The sequence below is a fragment of the Sphaerodactylus townsendi genome, linkage group LG03, assembly GCF_021028975.2.
Source record: "Sphaerodactylus townsendi isolate TG3544 linkage group LG03, MPM_Stown_v2.3, whole genome shotgun sequence".
Lineage (NCBI taxonomy): Eukaryota > Metazoa > Chordata > Lepidosauria > Squamata > Sphaerodactylidae > Sphaerodactylus > Sphaerodactylus townsendi.
In genome coordinates, this window is record NC_059427.1 from 85880813 (window position 1) to 85899196 (window position 18384).

Consider the following 18384-nt stretch of genomic DNA (forward strand, 5'->3'; position numbering starts at 1 on the left):
TGCAATGAATTCTAACTAACCAGGAGAACTGGGTTCAATTCCCCACTTCTTCACATGAAGCCTGCTGGGTGACCTTGGGCCAGTCCCAATTCTTCTAGAACTCTCAGCCCACACAGAGACAGACAATGGCAAACCTCCAAATATATCTTGCTTTGAAACCCTACAGGGTCACCATAAATCAGCTGTGACTTTACAGCACATACTCACAATCTCATCATCCATTTGTATCATGTTGAGAACTCTCAGAAATCATCTACACTACTATGGGCCACTCCCCACTTACCTCGTCTGAGTGCAACCCCGCAGCGACCACTCGTAGAAAAGCCTCCGTGGCTTCTGGCCAATTTGTTCCCCACTCATTTTCCATTCAGGAAACAGCGCAGGGTTCCACATCAAGAGTCAAAGAGGCAATCGGGCGTTCTGATTGGCTGGCACGCGTGTGCGTCATTTACACGTGGGAGTTGCAGCCAGCCGAAGGCGGGGCTCCATTTTGATTGGCTGACCCGAAAAGTTGGTTTGGATAAGCTGAACGCATTGTTTTGAGACGACTGCACATGCTGACGTCACTACCCGTTGCAAATTGCTTGGGCAGAAAAACGAAAGTAAAAATCGGTTTCGGTTCACACCGCCGACAACCCTGTGGTCAGCGGCACTTTGCCAAGCTGCAAAACCGTGGAGCTCGAGCAAAAAAGAGCAATGTTGGCACGTCTTGTTGTGCACACGTCTCAATTTCCGAGCACTTTCTGACGGGGACACCCTCCCTAAACAAAATGGCGGTTCCTGTTTCCTGATTGGCCGGAAGCTGCACGTCAGAGCGAATCAGCCGCGCGTAAACAGCAGAGGTTCCCCACCCCACCCCCCCGCGGCACCCGCGGGGTTTTTGAAAATGTTGCTCTTTGCAGAGGACCTAATTTGCCACGCGACAAGGAGGTGGGAGAGCGGCAAATTAAGGGCAGCTGCGCAGTAAGCGCTGGTGACGTGGGGAACGTCCATCCTCCTCGTGTCTTTTAAAGAGGTGACCCCGCGGCTTATGGTGAGTGGGGAGTGGCCCTATATGAAGTTTCTAAAATGCTTATAATAGAGAACACGTTGGAATTTTTGGCCTTTAAAATGTGACATGAGTCTTCCGTCGGAGCTCTGCCAAGATTATCCATTTAAATTTAGGGGTCTATTACAGAGATTGATTACTTCAGAGAGGCAGCATGGGTTATAAAATACTCTTACATTTCCAGTTTTCAAACAATATATTGTAAAGCTGTGGAGAACCTGAAAAAACCACCTTGCCATAAATCATTGAATCTATGCCCCTCTTTCGCCTGTATTTAATTTTTGTGGGAAATATTCCAAGTAGTATTGAATTATTGATCAAACAATTTATTTTGGTAAATTGTACCTTGTATGACTCTCTGAAGGTGAAGTTCACAATGAAAACATTTTTTTACTTCACTGAACTCTGGATCAAATCCCAAGGTATGTGATTTTTTTTATTTTCATGAGATTAAAATTTATTACAGATAATGTAATATGTGAAGCTTGCTAACATCTATTAGTATTTGAACTTACAACTTCTTAAATTCCAATTAAGGCTTCCAAGTCTAATTATGATCTAAGATCTAAGTGCAGCATTTTGTGGCACTTGTTATGTCTGGTTATCCAAATTTTTGGCTTATGTTGTCCAAAAAAAAAAGCATTTTATTCCATACTCTGTGGATGGTCTGTTATGTTCCACAGATGTCAGCTTTGCTATTGTTGAATATTCTATTAGTTTGTTCATCCATTCTGTAAGATCTGGGTGGTAGCCTGCTTTACCTCTTTCTGCAAATGAAATTCTGGCCTTTGTTACCATATATTTAAAAAATTCATTATATACTTTTGGTACATTAATTGGCCAAGATCTATAAAATTAAGTGTGCCATGCTTTAAAGTTAAAACAAAAATTTCAAATAAACTTCCACGAAACAAGTTTAGGAAACACAAAATAAAAAATGATTTAATCATAATTATCATAATTTTGCCAGACACATATAAATACCAATTTCAGTGTCAAACACATGCCATTTATTGAAATAAATTAGGAGTAAAAGCCCAAAATAATACAATGCCCAAATAAACAGTGCAATTTCTTCCAGAAAACCATTACCTTCTGATCTATATTCTCATGTTTTCATTTAGGCTTGGAAACCACAGCTCTAAAAACATGCATCGGCGGCATACCACACTCCGGGAGAAAGGAAGGAGGCAGGCCATCCGAGGCCCAGCCTACATGTTCAATGAAAAGGGCACCAGCTTGACGCCAGAAGAAGAACGCTTTTTAGATTCTGCGGAATATGGCAACATTCCTGTGGTACGGAAAATGCTGGAGGAATCCAAAACTTTGAATTTTAATTGCGTTGATTACATGGGACAAAATGCCCTGCAGCTGGCAGTGGGCAATGAACATCTGGAAGTAACTGAACTGCTTCTGAAGAAGGAGAATCTGGCTCGTGTTGGGGATGCACTTTTGTTAGCTATCAGCAAAGGATATGTGCGTATTGTGGAAGCAATATTGAGCCATCCAGCCTTTGCACAAGGACAACGCCTCGCTCTCAGTCCTCTTGAGCAAGAGTTGCGAGATGATGATTTCTATGCTTATGATGAAGATGGAACACGCTTTTCCCATGACATTACTCCTATCATACTTGCTGCTCATTGCCAGGAATATGAAATTGTTCACATCTTGCTGCTCAAAGGTGCACGGATAGAAAGGCCCCATGATTACTTCTGTAAGTGCAATGAGTGCATTGACAAGCAAAGGAAGGATTCCTTCAGTCATTCCCGATCAAGAATGAATGCCTACAAAGGATTAGCAAGTGCTGCTTATTTGTCTCTTTCTAGTGAAGACCCTGTTCTTACTGCTTTAGAACTAAGCAATGAGCTTGCAAGATTAGCCAACATTGAGACAGAATTTAAGGTAACACAAAATTATTTCCCCCTTTTTTTCCTGTCTGTTGAACCTGTTAATTGTATGATGCTATGTACTTTGGACAGGAAATTTACTGGTGTAGGAAATCTACATAAAGTAAATAATAAAAAAACCCCATAGCAATGAATTTGATTTCTGTCCAGTATTGTGCTATGGTGGCTATAAATTAAGAGAGTTAAAAACAAAGATTCTGATGTTCCACAAAGAAAACAAATCCTGATTCTCCTTTACTTGGTGTTAGAATCTAATAGAATTTCACATGGAAACCAAATCCTGAAAAGGTGAGTTTCTATTTATTTGTGCGAAGCTCATGACGGATATCAACTCAAGCTTTACTGAAAAGTCATTAGGTTATCAGTGCTTTCTTTGAGAAAGATGAAATACTAGATGGACTTAAATTTTGGTTGCTGAGCTGTTTTAGAAATCATAGTTTGGTGCTTAATTTCCATCCATTTACTTACCCCATCTCCAAATTTGGCAAGTTCAGAAGTATTTCGGTACTATTGATTTTAAGATATTTTAAGATGTTTATTTAAAATCAGTCAAATTCTTCTTAAAATGAGAAAATATGATAGAATCACAATACAAAATATACTTGGCATATGTGACTGAAACCAGAGGCCTATTATGCATTATTATGCTTTCCCCTGCAGTGAGCATATATTCCCTTCAGAACAGATTTTCCGATGCACACTGGTTTTCCCCCTCCCAAACTCACCCTGTGGCAGATCTGATAATCCCTGTGGTTTCTGAAAGTGAGGAAAATGTGGATTCCCACTGCCTGAACAGAGAAAGCAAAACAGGCTAACCCTGCTTCAGGTTTTCCCACTCTTTTCTGCCTTGCCCTGCCTACACAGGAGCAGTTCTGCCGACTCCTTGACAGGCATTTCTGGGGAAACAATAAGCCTTTTTAAAATAAATACACTAACATTTTATCACAGAAGCAATAGACCATTTAAAAAAACCCCATTTCCAAAGGCAGCAAAAACAGATAGCATTGTTACGCTAGCTCAACAGTAAGAACGTTCTAAAATGGCAGTGGGGAATAACTCAGCTTGGCAGCGAAAGGTAGGCTAGCGAGTGGATCTTAATAACAACTATACCAGAAAATGGCTTTGAAACGTTCTACAAAGAATGCCAGGAGACCAAAATGAAATTAAATATTTTTATAGGTTTTTGGTAAAAACATTCATACAATAAGACATAAAGAGGCTTACACAACAGTTCCTAAGAGATATAAGCAGGGGGAAAATAGGTTTGGATCAAAGATTAGGAGGGGAGTATGCATGCCATTCCTTGTCTAATCTATTTGAAGTTTAAAAGGTAACAAATCATTTTTGAGATTCTCACCAAAGTGCTTTCAGAAAGGGTAGACAGTCTGAAGCAACCACATCTGAGAGATTCAGGAGTATTTTGAGTGTTGCTATCTTATATAGGCCCAGTTATGTGAAAGCCATGTGACCATACCAAAATCTTCCAATTTGGTCCTTCAGATGGTATGAGATGAGTGCTTCTCTAAGGTTAGAGGAATTTCCCATTAAAAAATTCTGAATCAAAATTAGACCACCTTGTTCAGAGATTTTTCTGGGCATTTGCCCATCTATTCAAAGTCTCTCTTTCCCCCAAAGATGAAACAGCAAGCAAATGCTGTTTGCTGGTAGTCCCTGGCCCCTCAATGATGCGGCTGGCCTCCACGCGGGCCAGGACTTTTACAGCCCTGGCCCCTGCCTGGTGGAACACTCTTCCTCCAGCTGTCCGGGCCCTGCAGGATCTTGGTGAGTTCCGCAGGGCCTGCAAGACGGAGTTGTTCCACCAGGCCTTTGGAGTGTCCAGCCGCTGATATAAGTGCCCCCGCCTCCTCCTACATTTTGGGCCCATTACCATCTATGGGGCCACTCTTTTTCTCCCCTTCTGGGAGAGTTTAACAGGGATTGTTGTGGGCATTGCTGTTATTAGTCATTCTTAATTGCTGCATTTTAACTTAAATTATATACAGTCTATTATGTAACTGTTATTTTATGTTGTTCACCGCCCAGAGCCCTTCGGGGGTTGGGCGGTCTATAAGACTGAGAAATAAATAAATAAAATAAATACAAATGCAAGACTAAGTAAGTAAAGCTTGTACATGTTTTGCCAATTTAGAAATGAAAACAAACTCTCAGGCTTGCATTTGATAACCAATATTTCTAACAGCACCAGTCTACAGAACTTTGGAATGCACATTGGTGCACTTTGCAGGTAATGATCTTTTATTGAATTTCCACAACTATGACCACCATAAGAATTTGAAGCTTGCAGAATAAAATCAAAATAATTTGAGCAGATGATGCAGATACTGTTTTATATTGTAGCAGCTGAATGCATTTTATAAAGTAAGATAAGCAAATACAAGTTCCCTACTGCCAAAGAATACATAGTCTTAAGTCTAGACAGTGAAGGAAGCAGAGAAAGGTGGTTAACATCTTTAACAACTATCAGGGCTTGTTTTGTGGTGGTCCTCACTGGTACTTGCCTCAGTCATATGGAGGTGCATTCGACTGCCCCTTCCCCCGCCCCACATCCCTACCCACCAGCCTCTGCTTTCCTACTGCCTCGCCACCTTGCCCAGTCTGTTGCCTACCACCTCACATGACCCCCAACTTGCATGGCCCTGGCTCACATGGCCTGGTGTCTCATGCCACTAGCTGCCTCACACAGCTCTGTCTTGCCTGGCCCACCACGTCACACTACCCACCACCTTGCACAGTCTTGGCTCACCTACCCCATTGCCTCACACTGCCTGCCACATCACATGGCTCCTGTTTACCTGGTTGCCACTCCAAATCTCCTCCCCATGCCCCCAGCCAAACTCGCTCTACACCCCCAGCTGCACCCTCATCAAACTCCACCAGAAAATGTCTTGTGTGGTGGTGGTGGTGGTGGTGGTGGTGGTGGGAATTTGGGTGCTGGTGAGGTTGGGGCACAGCACCAGAGACAAGATTGTTTTGCAGTGATATGCCACTGTGAACATGGAATCAGTATTTGGGGAAAGGTTTACATGTCTTGTCTGCCCATAAAATGTAATCTCCCTATCTGTCTTTTAAAATAAAGACTGTAGTCTTACCCATTTGCACATAATTATCACATAACTTATTTGTGTATTTTCTAAAAGTCAGTTATGACAATACATGGAAAAATATGTTGTCGAACAATAAAAGCAGTGTTACATGGAAGCTTCAAAATTCACACCTTCAGAAAGAAAACTTATCAGATATTTTTCTTTTACTGTGATCTTATGTGACTTCACATGTCCCAAGATACATTACTCATATCAGTTATCAAAATGTAGATCCTCATATTTTATTTTATTATTATTATTTATTATTATAAATACAACATCATAGAAAATAGTAGAGGAAAAGAAAAAATTAACAACATCCATCCAATTCTGAGACAAAGAAAAAACATATATATTAAATAGTGATATCATAAGCAATAAACTATAAATAGTAATGACAGCTATGAACAGTGAATAGTAATATAATAATAAGCACTAAATCATGATTATCCTAATATTCTTGATGCAAATCATAATACTTAATAAACCTAATGGCAATGTTAAATATTGTAAAATATAATGAAAGAAAATAGATTTTAAAAACTTGCAGTAGTGATTGTTATTATTTATTTCTGAAAATACTTCCTAAATATTGAATTGAATTAATCAATTGCAGTCATCTTTCCATAATATATTTAAGTGTTTTCCCTCTTTTAAACACATTTTCTACACAACATATCACTAATACTATTAATAAATCCATATACCATATATACTCGAGTATAAGCCGACCCAATATAAACCGAGGCACCTAATTTTACCACAAAAAAACTGGGAAACTTATTGACTTGAGTATAAGCCTTCAACTTGACTCAGTAGCTGCTAAAAACAGAAGATTTGGGAGCAAGATGAGATAGAGTGGCTTAACAGAGTTTGCATTAGGGAAGAGCAGCTTTCTAGCACTCTAGGAATACAAATGAACCACTGTTTTCCTCCAAATGTGGAATAATTCTGGGATTCATAGCCATGCCAGCCTAAACTTTGCTTCGAAGAAAGTCTTTGTCTTCAGCAACATCAGTATTTGGCAATAAACTAGTGCATGAAGAATTGTATTCATCTAGAATGCAACGCACCAATAACCCTTAGAAGAGAAATGCCTCGGTTTCTTTTAACACACACACACACACACACACACACACACACACACACACACACACACACACACACACACACACACACACACACACACACACCCTAGTTGTAATGCTATGCAGGCTGTCCTTACAGCTTGTTTTTATGGCTCTCTGGTGAGTTAGAAAAAAAGCAGCAACATGCTTACCGGATCCCCACAGCAGCCCCAGCTCTGGCCTCCATCTTGGAATTACCGTATATACTTGAGTATAAGGCGAGGGAGGCTTTTTCAGCATAAAAAATTTGCTGAAAAGGTTGGCTTATACTCGAGTATATATAGTATATTCTTTTATACTTCTTATTTTTTGGAAGTAGCATAAATATCATGATTTCCATTTTCTCTTAATGTTTGACTGGTTGTGAATTTAATGTCTTTTGTCCATATAAGGTTTCTTGTTGAAGCAATATTTCTTTCTCAAAATTTCACATTCTTCTTACCATACATATTTTAACTGCTTATGTTTCTATGTAAAATTGAAGTAATAACTTATAAATGTATTATAATAAATGTTTTGTGCTGCTTTATCATCTTTTAAAATTCAGTTATCTTTCTTATTATGCCTCTTCCTGTGTAGGTGTCCTTTTTAAAATCTTGAAACTAGTTGAAAATATAGTAGCCATTGTACCTTTTTTGCCCTTATCCTTTACATTTTGCCAAGACAATTTATCCTTAAGAGTTTATCATATCCCCTTAGGCCGTTTCCGCACGGCCCATAAAAGACGGCCTGGGGGCGGTAAAAACGCTGCCCCCAGGCCGCCATTCGCACAGGCGCCGCCGCTGCAACGCACAGGCCGCCCTAAACAACAACCCTTTAAAGGGTTGTTGTTGGGGAGGAAGCGTCTTCCCGGTGGCGCGGTGCGAACCGCGCCGCCGGGAAGACGCTGTCTCCCTCCTCCATCCGATTCACGATGTCCTCGTCATCACCTGCTGGCCGTCGCAGCCCCACCCACACTGTCCTCCGACCTCCAGGAGTCGGAGGGCAGCGTGGGCGGGGCTTAGACGGCCAGCAGGCGACGACGAGGACATCATGAGTCGGACGGAGGAGCGGGAAGAGGCGGCTCCGTGCGGAGCCGCCTCTCCTGCGGCGGCCTCTGCTTGGCGGCTTCCGCCCCCACGCCGCCAGAACTCTTGCTGGTGTGGGGGCGCGAGGTGGCCGTGCGGAAACGGCCTTACATTATAAAGTCATCATTTTCCCTCATATGCTTACCATAGTATGCCTCTATGGGTGGCATTAATGGGGATAATGGAGGCCTTGCTATTTTCCAGGTGGAATTCCAAATTCTAAATCGTTATCTCTGATTACATTAAATTTCCTTTTGTTGATTTTTATCCTATAGGTAATTATGCAGACTTTCTTTCAAAACTGCCATTTCTAATTTGATTATGCTTTGTTATGGGTTTTTAATCCAGTCTACGGAGAGGCTGCTTGATGATATAGTTTAATAATGGGTATGGCTAGTCACCTTTTCTTTTTCTCATCCTATAGAATTTTAAATCTAGTTCATGGCTTTTTGCCATTCCATATAAACTAGTTTCTGCCATTCCTTCAAAAAAATTCCTGTATATAAATTTGTAACATCTGAAATTAAAAGTTTAATTTTGGCAGTGCATTAATTTTTCTTTAGAAATTCTTCTTAGCCATGAGACTTTTAGCTTAGACCATTTCTGCAGGTTTACCCTCATACATGATCAACACTCAGCAATTTCTGCCTCCGCTATTCTCACCAGTTCTAAGTCCTGAGTGACCATTAAATGGGCTTATGCGATTTTTTAAAGCAAAGTTTGATCTGGGTTGATATTATTGCTATGTTTATTATAAAGAATAAATCAATGCCTTAGCAAATGCCTCAATTAGTTTTGCAATTTACCTCTGCCTATGCAACAGCTTTTTAAACTTACACTTTCTCTCACTGAAATCTGCTGAAATTTATTCTCTGCATATTAAATGTTTACTTTTTCAGAACTACTGGGGAATGACTCTGAGAAGGGGACAACTAAGTATTTCATGTTGTCAGCAAAATGGATTGATTTATTTAGGTCTCTGTGGCTTCAGGACTCAGAGGAAAAAAACACACTTATCAATACCAGGGAAAACATCACCACTGTAACTTCAGGTCTTTTTTTCCCCTTAAACACAACTCCAAAATCATACATAATTAATTGAAATAAAATACATCACCCTGAATTGCATTCATATTTCTTCCTGTCTCCAGATGCACATGCACATATTAAAGGGTTCGGAAGCAATCCAGGAAATAAATGAAAATTTTGGCAATAGAGATTGAAATTTCAAGAAGTGCTCATGAGCTACTTATGATGTAAACATAGGATGTGCTAATGGTGAAACAAAGTTTGCAATGTAAATCATTTTCAAATTTGTAGCTATAGTTTGTCTGGTCATGTTTCCAATTCTGAGAGTAGGTGTTCATCCTGGTCAATATCCAACACCAGAGATCCAATCTTAAATATCAGTATCTATTGCTAGTAACTGGCAGCTGACCCATAATAGGAGTGGAGATCATCAAAGCAGAAAAGAAACCATAGCATATGGGTGGAATAATATGGGAATTGAAAGGATATAGCTTAGAAAATTCTAGCAAGTTAAAGGATTAGCTATAGGTTTTTCACTCCTTTGATCCTTTCTTAATACTTTGGAAGAGTTAAAAGGAAACAAAAAGCAACTGGCAGGTAACAAAACAATTAATGTGCAGAATTTGCATAATTAGAAAACAGTTTGCAAAGTATGGAAACTACTTAGAGTTTGCATATTATTAGGCTACCTAGAGTTGGGGAATTTGAATATGGCACTGTGTGTGTGTGTATTTGTGTGTCAGTGAGAGGTTTCACAGAATGCTAAATCAAATTCATCTTTAGATTTCATAATTTGCAACTGTGTGTGTGTATTCCAATTATATACCTTATATACTATGTGTGTTTACTAATATCTCAGCTCTTCCTAAGAGAAAACATAGCACTTCTAATATGTGATCTGGATTCTGAGATCTGTTGTCTCTAGATAATCCTGTGTACATGGTTTAGTGCAGCAGAGAAACAATATTTTTGCCAGATTTCCTTGTGCTATAATTTCAGTGAACATAGGGTTTTTCCTCTAGTTCTTTCAATCACCCCCTAAATCCCCTTTTCTATTAAATGTGTGATAGAAGCCTTTTTGGTACTGCATGTATATTTGTGGGGTGTGTGTGTGTGTGTGTGTGTGTGTGTGTGTGTGTGTGTGTGTGTGAGAGAGAGAGAGAGAGAGAGAGAGAGAGAGAGAGAGAGCTATTCTGTTGACTTCTTTCAAATATGAATAGTGCTATAGGGATATACCAGCATATTGACCCAATGACAAAATGTCATTTGTTTTTTAATGTAATAAAATAATAATTTAGTAATCTTGGAAGAAGTTAATTTCTCCAATGAGCATTGCCTTCACTTTTGATCTCCCTATCAAGCTCAGTGAGACTGTTTTAACATCAAAGGAAACAATGTTATAGTGCTGTGGTGAGATTCCATCTGCTGGTTCAAAAATTCAAGTAAACACACACTCAAAGATGTTAAGGTCACAACAGATAAAATCCTTCTCCCATTCATATTCCGTCCAAATTAATTAAGTTTTGATTTCAGATAGATTGGACCCCAGATATAAACTCAGAAATGTTTAATTATTTTGACCTGTGCATCATAACAATTTCATTTATATTTTACAACAATAATTAAATAACAAGGTTCAATTCTGCAATGGCTCATTAAATATGCAGAAACTGTACTACGCAGAAATTTAAGCAAGGTTAAAATGCACCTTGTTCTATTTAAATCAAGAGCACCAAAATCTCACCCTGGATGAGAAAATAAAAATTCCATTCTCAGGTACAACTTTCCTTGTCTTTGCATTCATCAAGCAGTGTTGAAAATGTTTCTTGCATGAATAAGTTGATTACATTTTCTATAATAGCTTGGACTGAAAGCTAGAACTTGATACCATTCAAGATATATAAAATGTCACCTTCACATGAAGGAATATGCAGATTTCTTTTTATGGTTACCGTCTGCACACAAGCATGTGACTCATTTCTGAAATTAGGAAATCAAGATCCATAAGGATAAAAACAGCTGGATTCTCATTGATCACTTCAAATGATCATATGTTTAGTAAACAATTTGATGACAGTGCTCTTGTGAATAATCTGACATACAGCATGTCAGATTTTAATACTGCTAAATGAAACCCCTAAAATAAACCACAATAGTCCAATGTGTTGAATCTTTTATTGTTCTTACATTTCAGCTGGTTATGTGCCTGTGTTACTTTCTTCATGCTGAATATCAGGCCTTGTGCATTCTCCAAATCTCATTTCACTCCAAACATTTCAAGGTCAGGCTGAGTCTTTGTGAGAAAGAGAGCAACATCTAAATCTTTACATTTAGTAATCTAAACAAATCAATTTATTTTTAAAAAATCACAAAGAGGAACAGGATATTGTTTCACCAGTCAGAAATGTTATTATTTTAAAATTGCAGGAATGTGTCCTCATAAGAATGCTATCTCTTTCAAAGGCAAAATATGTTGGTCAAAGAAACCAAAGATTTGTCTGTTACCCAAATTCAGCAGTCTCATGAGAACATACCAAACATCCCCACCTTATAAGGGTTTTTTGCCATACACTGTAATACAAGGAGCAATCCAGCTCAGAAGAAGGAATGTACATTCATGGTTGTCCCTTCCACTCAAACAAGATCAATTGGCCAGCATTCTCTGGTTTCTGGATAAAGTATTTGACTTTGGCTGATTCCACATGGGCTAAAAACAACAGTGTGAAAACGGTGTGAAAACAGCATAAACCCTTTTACACTGTTTTAAACCCTTTTACACCATTTTCACACCGTTTTCACACTGCTGTTTTTGGCCCATGCGGAATCAGCCTTTGTCTTTATCATAGTATCTGGCAGAATATTCATGGGCAATGGCATTCATGATGAAATTTATGGAAATTTGGCTTATATTCTTCCTTTCCTTATTTTGCGTATGCATGAGCTCTTATTGTTCATTCTTGCTTTGCTGAGCTTGATACTTGATCTTAAAAGATGCATTCCACTCACAACACAATTTAGTTTATTTAAACCACTGTGCTTCTTGAGGAGTACTTTGTTCACATACTGTAGAAAAAGCTATCAAACTAAAAGTTAATGCTACTGGAAATTTCCAAACACATACATTAAGGGCCTTAAATGCTTCTTTAACTGCAGCACTGATTGTACATGAGCTTTCTTTTTAATAGTATTCTTTAAGATGAAAAATGATCTCCTAAGATCTGACAAAGTATATAAGCACTAACATGAAATGGATAATATAGATCACTGTAGAGCTAGAGATAACAATAGACTCCAGTCCAACAGTATGGCTGTTTCTGCACGGGTAGAAAACAGCACCCTAGGGACAGAAAAAACACTGTCCCTGGGGCACTGTTTGCATCTGCTTCTGCTGCAGTGCAGTTGTTCTGTGCTTGCCCCCCTCAAGTGGCACGGAAACGCTGCTTTCAAAACTCGCTCAATGAGCGAGGTTTTTTTAAAAAGCAGCGTCTTCCACCCAATACCAAGTGAACGGCATCAGGTGGAAGGCAGCATTTTCCCCACACCACTTTTTTCCTGCTCTTACCTTCTCTCAGCTGTTGTCACTGTAGAGAAGCCAGGGGACATGCCTTCTGGCCTCTGTCCCTGGAGGGGTTGCCATGGCTACAGGGGCATGTGCCCTGGCCTCTCTACAGCAACAGCAGCTGAGAGGCGGTAAGAGCAGGAAAAAAGCAGCAGGCCCCATGCAAAGGCAGCCTCGCAGGCCATTGGACACCGGGGCCATTTGCAGAGTGGTGTGTGAACAGCCCTGAGGGGGTGCATCGACTGCAACTATGTTGGTGCACCCACTCTTGCTCGCTTGTGCAGAAAGTTCCACTCGTGTGTCAGTTCCACTCGGTACTTCATACAGGCCACATATAAAGAGTGTGAAATAAATCTGGGCACAGGCAGATATGACAAAAGAGCCCATGAGATTCATGACATTATAGCCTGTAGGCCATTTATGTTTTACTTCATTTATTTTCCATCTGACAGAGTATTTAGGAGCATTATACAGCTGAAAAAATAGGTTCTAGGTCATAAAACATTATCTGACAATACATTTGCTGGTCTTTAAGTTGTTATAAGACACTTTTTCTAGGAGTGTGCACCATTTTTTAAATCAATATTTTTGGGGTTCATGTTTAATAACCCCAGAAATTTTCAAAAAATATTTTAAAAAAAGTCAAATCCCAATATCAGCTTTTTTCTGGTTGCTCAAAAATTTTGGGGTATATTTGACCCAACCCCCCAAACTCCCTGCTGCCTCCCAGCTCCGGTAGCAGCATTGGCTGCTGGTGTGAAGAGGCCCAAATCATGCTGAATGTTTTGGGCATGATTCGGGATCCAATTTTCAGATTCTTTTAAACTGCCACCTTTTCCAGGTGAAAATGCCTCCAAATGCCAATAAGGCATTTATCGGACAGGGTGGAGGGTTCTGTTTGGCTTTTGCCAAGTACACAACCTAACTTTCCCCCTTAGTAATAGAAATTATATGGGGGAAGGCAGAATGTCCATGATTGCTAATTTCTACACATAGGACTCACTGCCAGTATGCAGCATATTCAAAATAAATACAATATGGTTTTCTGGGAAGGGAGTACAGAAAAAGCAGGATGGAGCTAAACAATGCTAAACAAGCACCGGCCAAACAATGCTAAGTGATATGTGCCTGAAACTGAAAGAAAGCAAAAAGCAGGCCCTAGGAAGAAGTGAGAGGTAATTGGATCCCCTGACTTCATACTGAGATAATTTTAGCTCTACTTGAAATACAAACAAAAGATCTCACTTTTTATTCTTAATTAATTTATCAAGAGTTATCCGGAGTAACTATTACCATCCTTGATTATATTTATAATTACATTTACTACTAATGTGGATTAAAATGCTCTCTACATGCATAAACATCCATTGAAAGACCAGGTTTATAGTACTCCAGAGAACTGTTCTACAATAATAAGTTCAAGTCTACAATAATGAGCTTATGTGGAGTAATGCAAAAGCAAAGGAGCTTTGTGCTGAACAAGATCTGGGCTGCTAGCCTTTTTCCCTCGGGCCAAGTTATCTCCAGCCACAGGATTAATGCATACCTAGTTTTCCCTAGGTCATTAGTTTGCAAGCCACTATGAGTTCCTTCCCTAATAAGCAGCCATGACTTATCATATGTGTATAGATATTTTAATAAACTTAAAAAATAAATTGTATTCTACCTTTAATCTGACATGTTGAATGGGAGATTCAAAAGCACTGTATTTAAAGAAGAATGCCAACCCTTCAATTGCCCCTAATTTTTTAGTATGGATAAAAAGATTTCACATTGCAACTCTAATTCTCAAAGCTGTCTACTCACCATTTTATCTGGCCATACACTGAACGATTACTTCAGGGTTCTGTGTCCATTTCATATGCATTAACGAGTCATAGCTTTACTAATGCAACTATTGAAGATACGAGGATGCCAGAAGGAGAGAACCAGTTCATCTGACAGTATTTAAGATGGAGATGATTCTAGTTGGTAAAGCAGATGTTCCATACAAGATTGTTTTGCTTACACTGAATGGGGTTCATTTATCTCTAGACAATCATGTGAAGCATCCCTGCTATTGGAGAAACAGATTGATGCCTTTTTCACATGCATCTTTTACGTAAATTATTTCAGCTCATCTGAGAGAGACTTGAGTTCAAACATAAGATTGGGTGAGAAGCTTGAGTTCAAACACAAGATTCTTTCCTTTCAGATTTGGAAAAAGGGTCCAAGTGAGCTAATATGCATCCTGATTGGCCACAGGTGAGGAGGAAGGAGTTTGGGGATTCTATGAATATTCCAAAACAAGGAAGAATGAGAGGCAAAGGCTTAGGGAAGGGACTAAATGTGCTGGAGATATACTTAATTGAGGAAATATTTTGGCAAGGAATTCTAACAGACCAAAATTATACCATAAGGGATTGAAAACCTGTTAGGAATGCAAGGTAAACAGTTCTTTCAATAGGGTTTAAGTGCTAGGGTGACCAGTTGCTTTGTACTAAAAAGATTATGGAACAACCCCCACAGGGAGCTGTGCCTGGACTTCTCACAGTTGGACCAGACCCGTCGGTCCCAACCATGAGTCCTGGCGCCCTGGGAAGCGGGCCAGTCGATCCCATCCAGACATCTCAGGTGGGGGTCCCAGCCCACGGTCCAGAGCTGGGGTGAAGATGTCCTGCAGCAGGGGCCCCTGTGGGTCCCCGCCAAATGCCCCATCGTTGCTGTCCGACCCACTGTCAGATGAACTGGTTTGATTGCTCCCTTTCTCCCCAGCCATACTGCGCGTAGGTCTGGGCGAAGAAAAGGGGATTTGTGAGTCTCAGCTAAATGTAAGGGCCTAGTACCCCAGTCAATAACAAGAGTCAAGAATGGATTCAAGAGCTTTATTGAAACAGTGTCTGACCCATATGGCCAGGTAGCTGAGACTGAGGTCCCAGCTCCCTGGCTCCCAGTATAAATTTTACAATTACAATCAGGTAGCCCCCACCCTTGCATTCCCCATATCAGCATTAGAAAGGACAGTTGAAGACAGTTGCAGTAGATACATTGTTTTGGGAATGGCCAGGCCATTCCCAAGAAGAGGGAATGAGGAGAGATTAGGAGGAACCGGTAAACTTTATTCACTACCTTGCTGCAAAACAGGAAAGCTGACCCTCTGGCCTGGGGCAATGCTCATGCAAGACCAGCCACCGCAGGGCATGCCCAGGCATGTCTCAGGCGCTTTGGCAGGCCCAGAATGGCGGGATCTGACACAGTTGCATTTAGGACTGCATTTGATTGAATTAGTTCTCATTTTTTGGCAGTCCTAATTGGAACCAATCTATCTTTATTACTGTTGTAGGCAGCAGATTCCTAGTTGGAACTTTTAAATGGTGACCATTTATCTGTTTTATTAAACTGTTGTATTATTCATATTGGTTTTTTATTGTTTTATGATTGTTTTATTTCTATTGTGCTGATCCTGAGGAAAAACAGGCAGCAGAATCAACCCTTCCCTGCCTGATGATGTGCAGGTGGAGGAGCCTGCAGATCCTCTTAGGGAACTCAGTAATGAATCAACTGTGCACAGGAGGCAGAAGCAGAGGCAGCTGCTGCAGAAGCAAAGGAGGAGTGCTCATATTGTAGCAAGGTATGGGAGGATAGAAATGTCTACATCTGATGAGAATTAACTTCTTGCAGAATTCCGACCCCTTGGACAAGGCTGTCTCTATAAGCCTTTCTGTGAGCTTGCTTCTGCCTGGGTGCAACAAGTGTGTTTCTGATTGCCCCCGTGTGCCTAGTCTACTGCTGATTTTCAACCTGTTTACCTGATCTCCTGTTCCGTGACCTGTTGAACTGACCCGTGACTACACCTTCCCCTGCAGCCTGCCTTGACCCATTGGACTGTCATCTGACTATGCTCTTATCTTCTGCCTGCTCTGTCCTGCGAGACTAGACCTTACCATGTGCTGCCTGCCTGCAGCACACTCCCCTATCTCAAATCAGCAGCCTAATTGGGGAAATGTCACACATGCTGCAGAATGAATAATCTCTTCTGGGCAACTGAATCTCCCCCAGCTCCTGTCATCCCCCCCCCCCCCCGCCCACTGCCTGGGGAACCTGCCCCCTTCACCCCACCTAGCATAGGCTTTGTGCTAATATGAACACTGAATTGCTGGCAAATTTGTGCCACAAGGAACCTGGGAACTGGCAAAAACTAATTTTATTTTCCTTTATTAACCTCACAATGGAAATGTAAGAGAGATTAATAATTTGCAGGAAAATGAATGCTGTATAATTTTTTTTACAAAAAAGTGGGTTTGATTGAAGCCAAGATACTTTAATGTATTATTCAGCAAATAGGCTATTTAACATTGTGTGAAATATTTTCTGCAGTAATTGATTCCCCATGTGCTTTTTTGTGGTCGCTGTCTCACTGGTCAAATGCTGTCTAGGGGACAAATGTTTTAACTACCTGACATAATGGTGTGTTTTGTTTGCTTATTTAAGTTGGCCATATCTTCACTGTTATTATTTAACTACTTGAGGATGTGCTCCCAGCTGAGCTAACAACATTTGTTTCATAAACAGAAGAATACAAGTACTCACTCCATCACATAGAACACAATTCTAATAATTTTTTCCATAAATGTTTAAAAAGTAGTTTCCAAAGCCAAGATCTTTATGGGTGGTTCAGTGCTTTTCTGATATGGAAACTTAGGGGTTTGTTAGAAGCAGAATGTGAGATGTTAATAAGAAAATAAGCAACTACCTCCTACTGAATCAGGCCATTCACCCATCTAGCTCACACTGCCTCTGCTGGCTGGCAGCAGTACTCCAAAGTCTCTGGCAGAAATCTCTGCTATCTGAAATCCTTTTAACTAGATTGAATTGGAACTGATCAGTATGCAAGTCATGTTCACTACATCAAGGAATAGTAGAGGTATGTTGAAGGACTTTTTTTCTTCTACTAAGATTTGGGGTAAATGAATTATTAAGCCAAGAATGACATCATAAATCTGGCCTTTGGCCAAGAATTAGTTCTACCACTGTCTTGATATTTTTCTTCACCAGTTGGTAGCTATCTTCTACTTTCTCTCAGACTGGTATTACTGATTTTTCAGTTCAAACAAGGAATATGCAATCTTACCTTATATAAATGCTTGATAGCATTTATAGCATTTTATGGCATCCATTTTGGTGCTTTCATTGCTGACATTGCAATAGCAGTGCAGAATTACTGAAACTTAATGGCCACAAGAACATCTTGAAAATTGCTGCCCAATTGGAAAACTTCAATTGAAGTCCCCAAGCCTGACTGACAAATGAAACCAAATATTTGATAGAACAGGGGGAAAAAAATCACCTGAAATCTACTATGTTTCCAATTTATGAAATAGTTACTAGTTTGCATCGAACATAGGGACATTCAGGTACAATTCATTGTATTCAGAGGAAACTGCCCCCAGACTCCAATTCCTTCTATAAGAAAAAAGCAATTAAGAGCATGAAGTGGAAATAAAAGAAATTATATGTTAGAAAGTAAACATGGAGTTTCAATGGAAGCTCATACTTACCCTACC

General features: G+C 40.0%; 1 protein-coding gene across 1 annotated transcript in view; it reads left to right on the forward strand.

The window, feature by feature from the left end:
• The window catches only part of TRPC7 (transient receptor potential cation channel subfamily C member 7), a 143982-nt gene that overhangs the window by 12707 nt on the left and 112891 nt on the right, over positions 1–18384 (forward strand). Inside the window, exon 2 of the mRNA XM_048487239.1 lies at positions 2173–2950. Coding sequence (XP_048343196.1) covers positions 2173–2950 — 778 coding nt within the window. The remainder of the gene's footprint in view (positions 1–2172; positions 2951–18384) is intronic.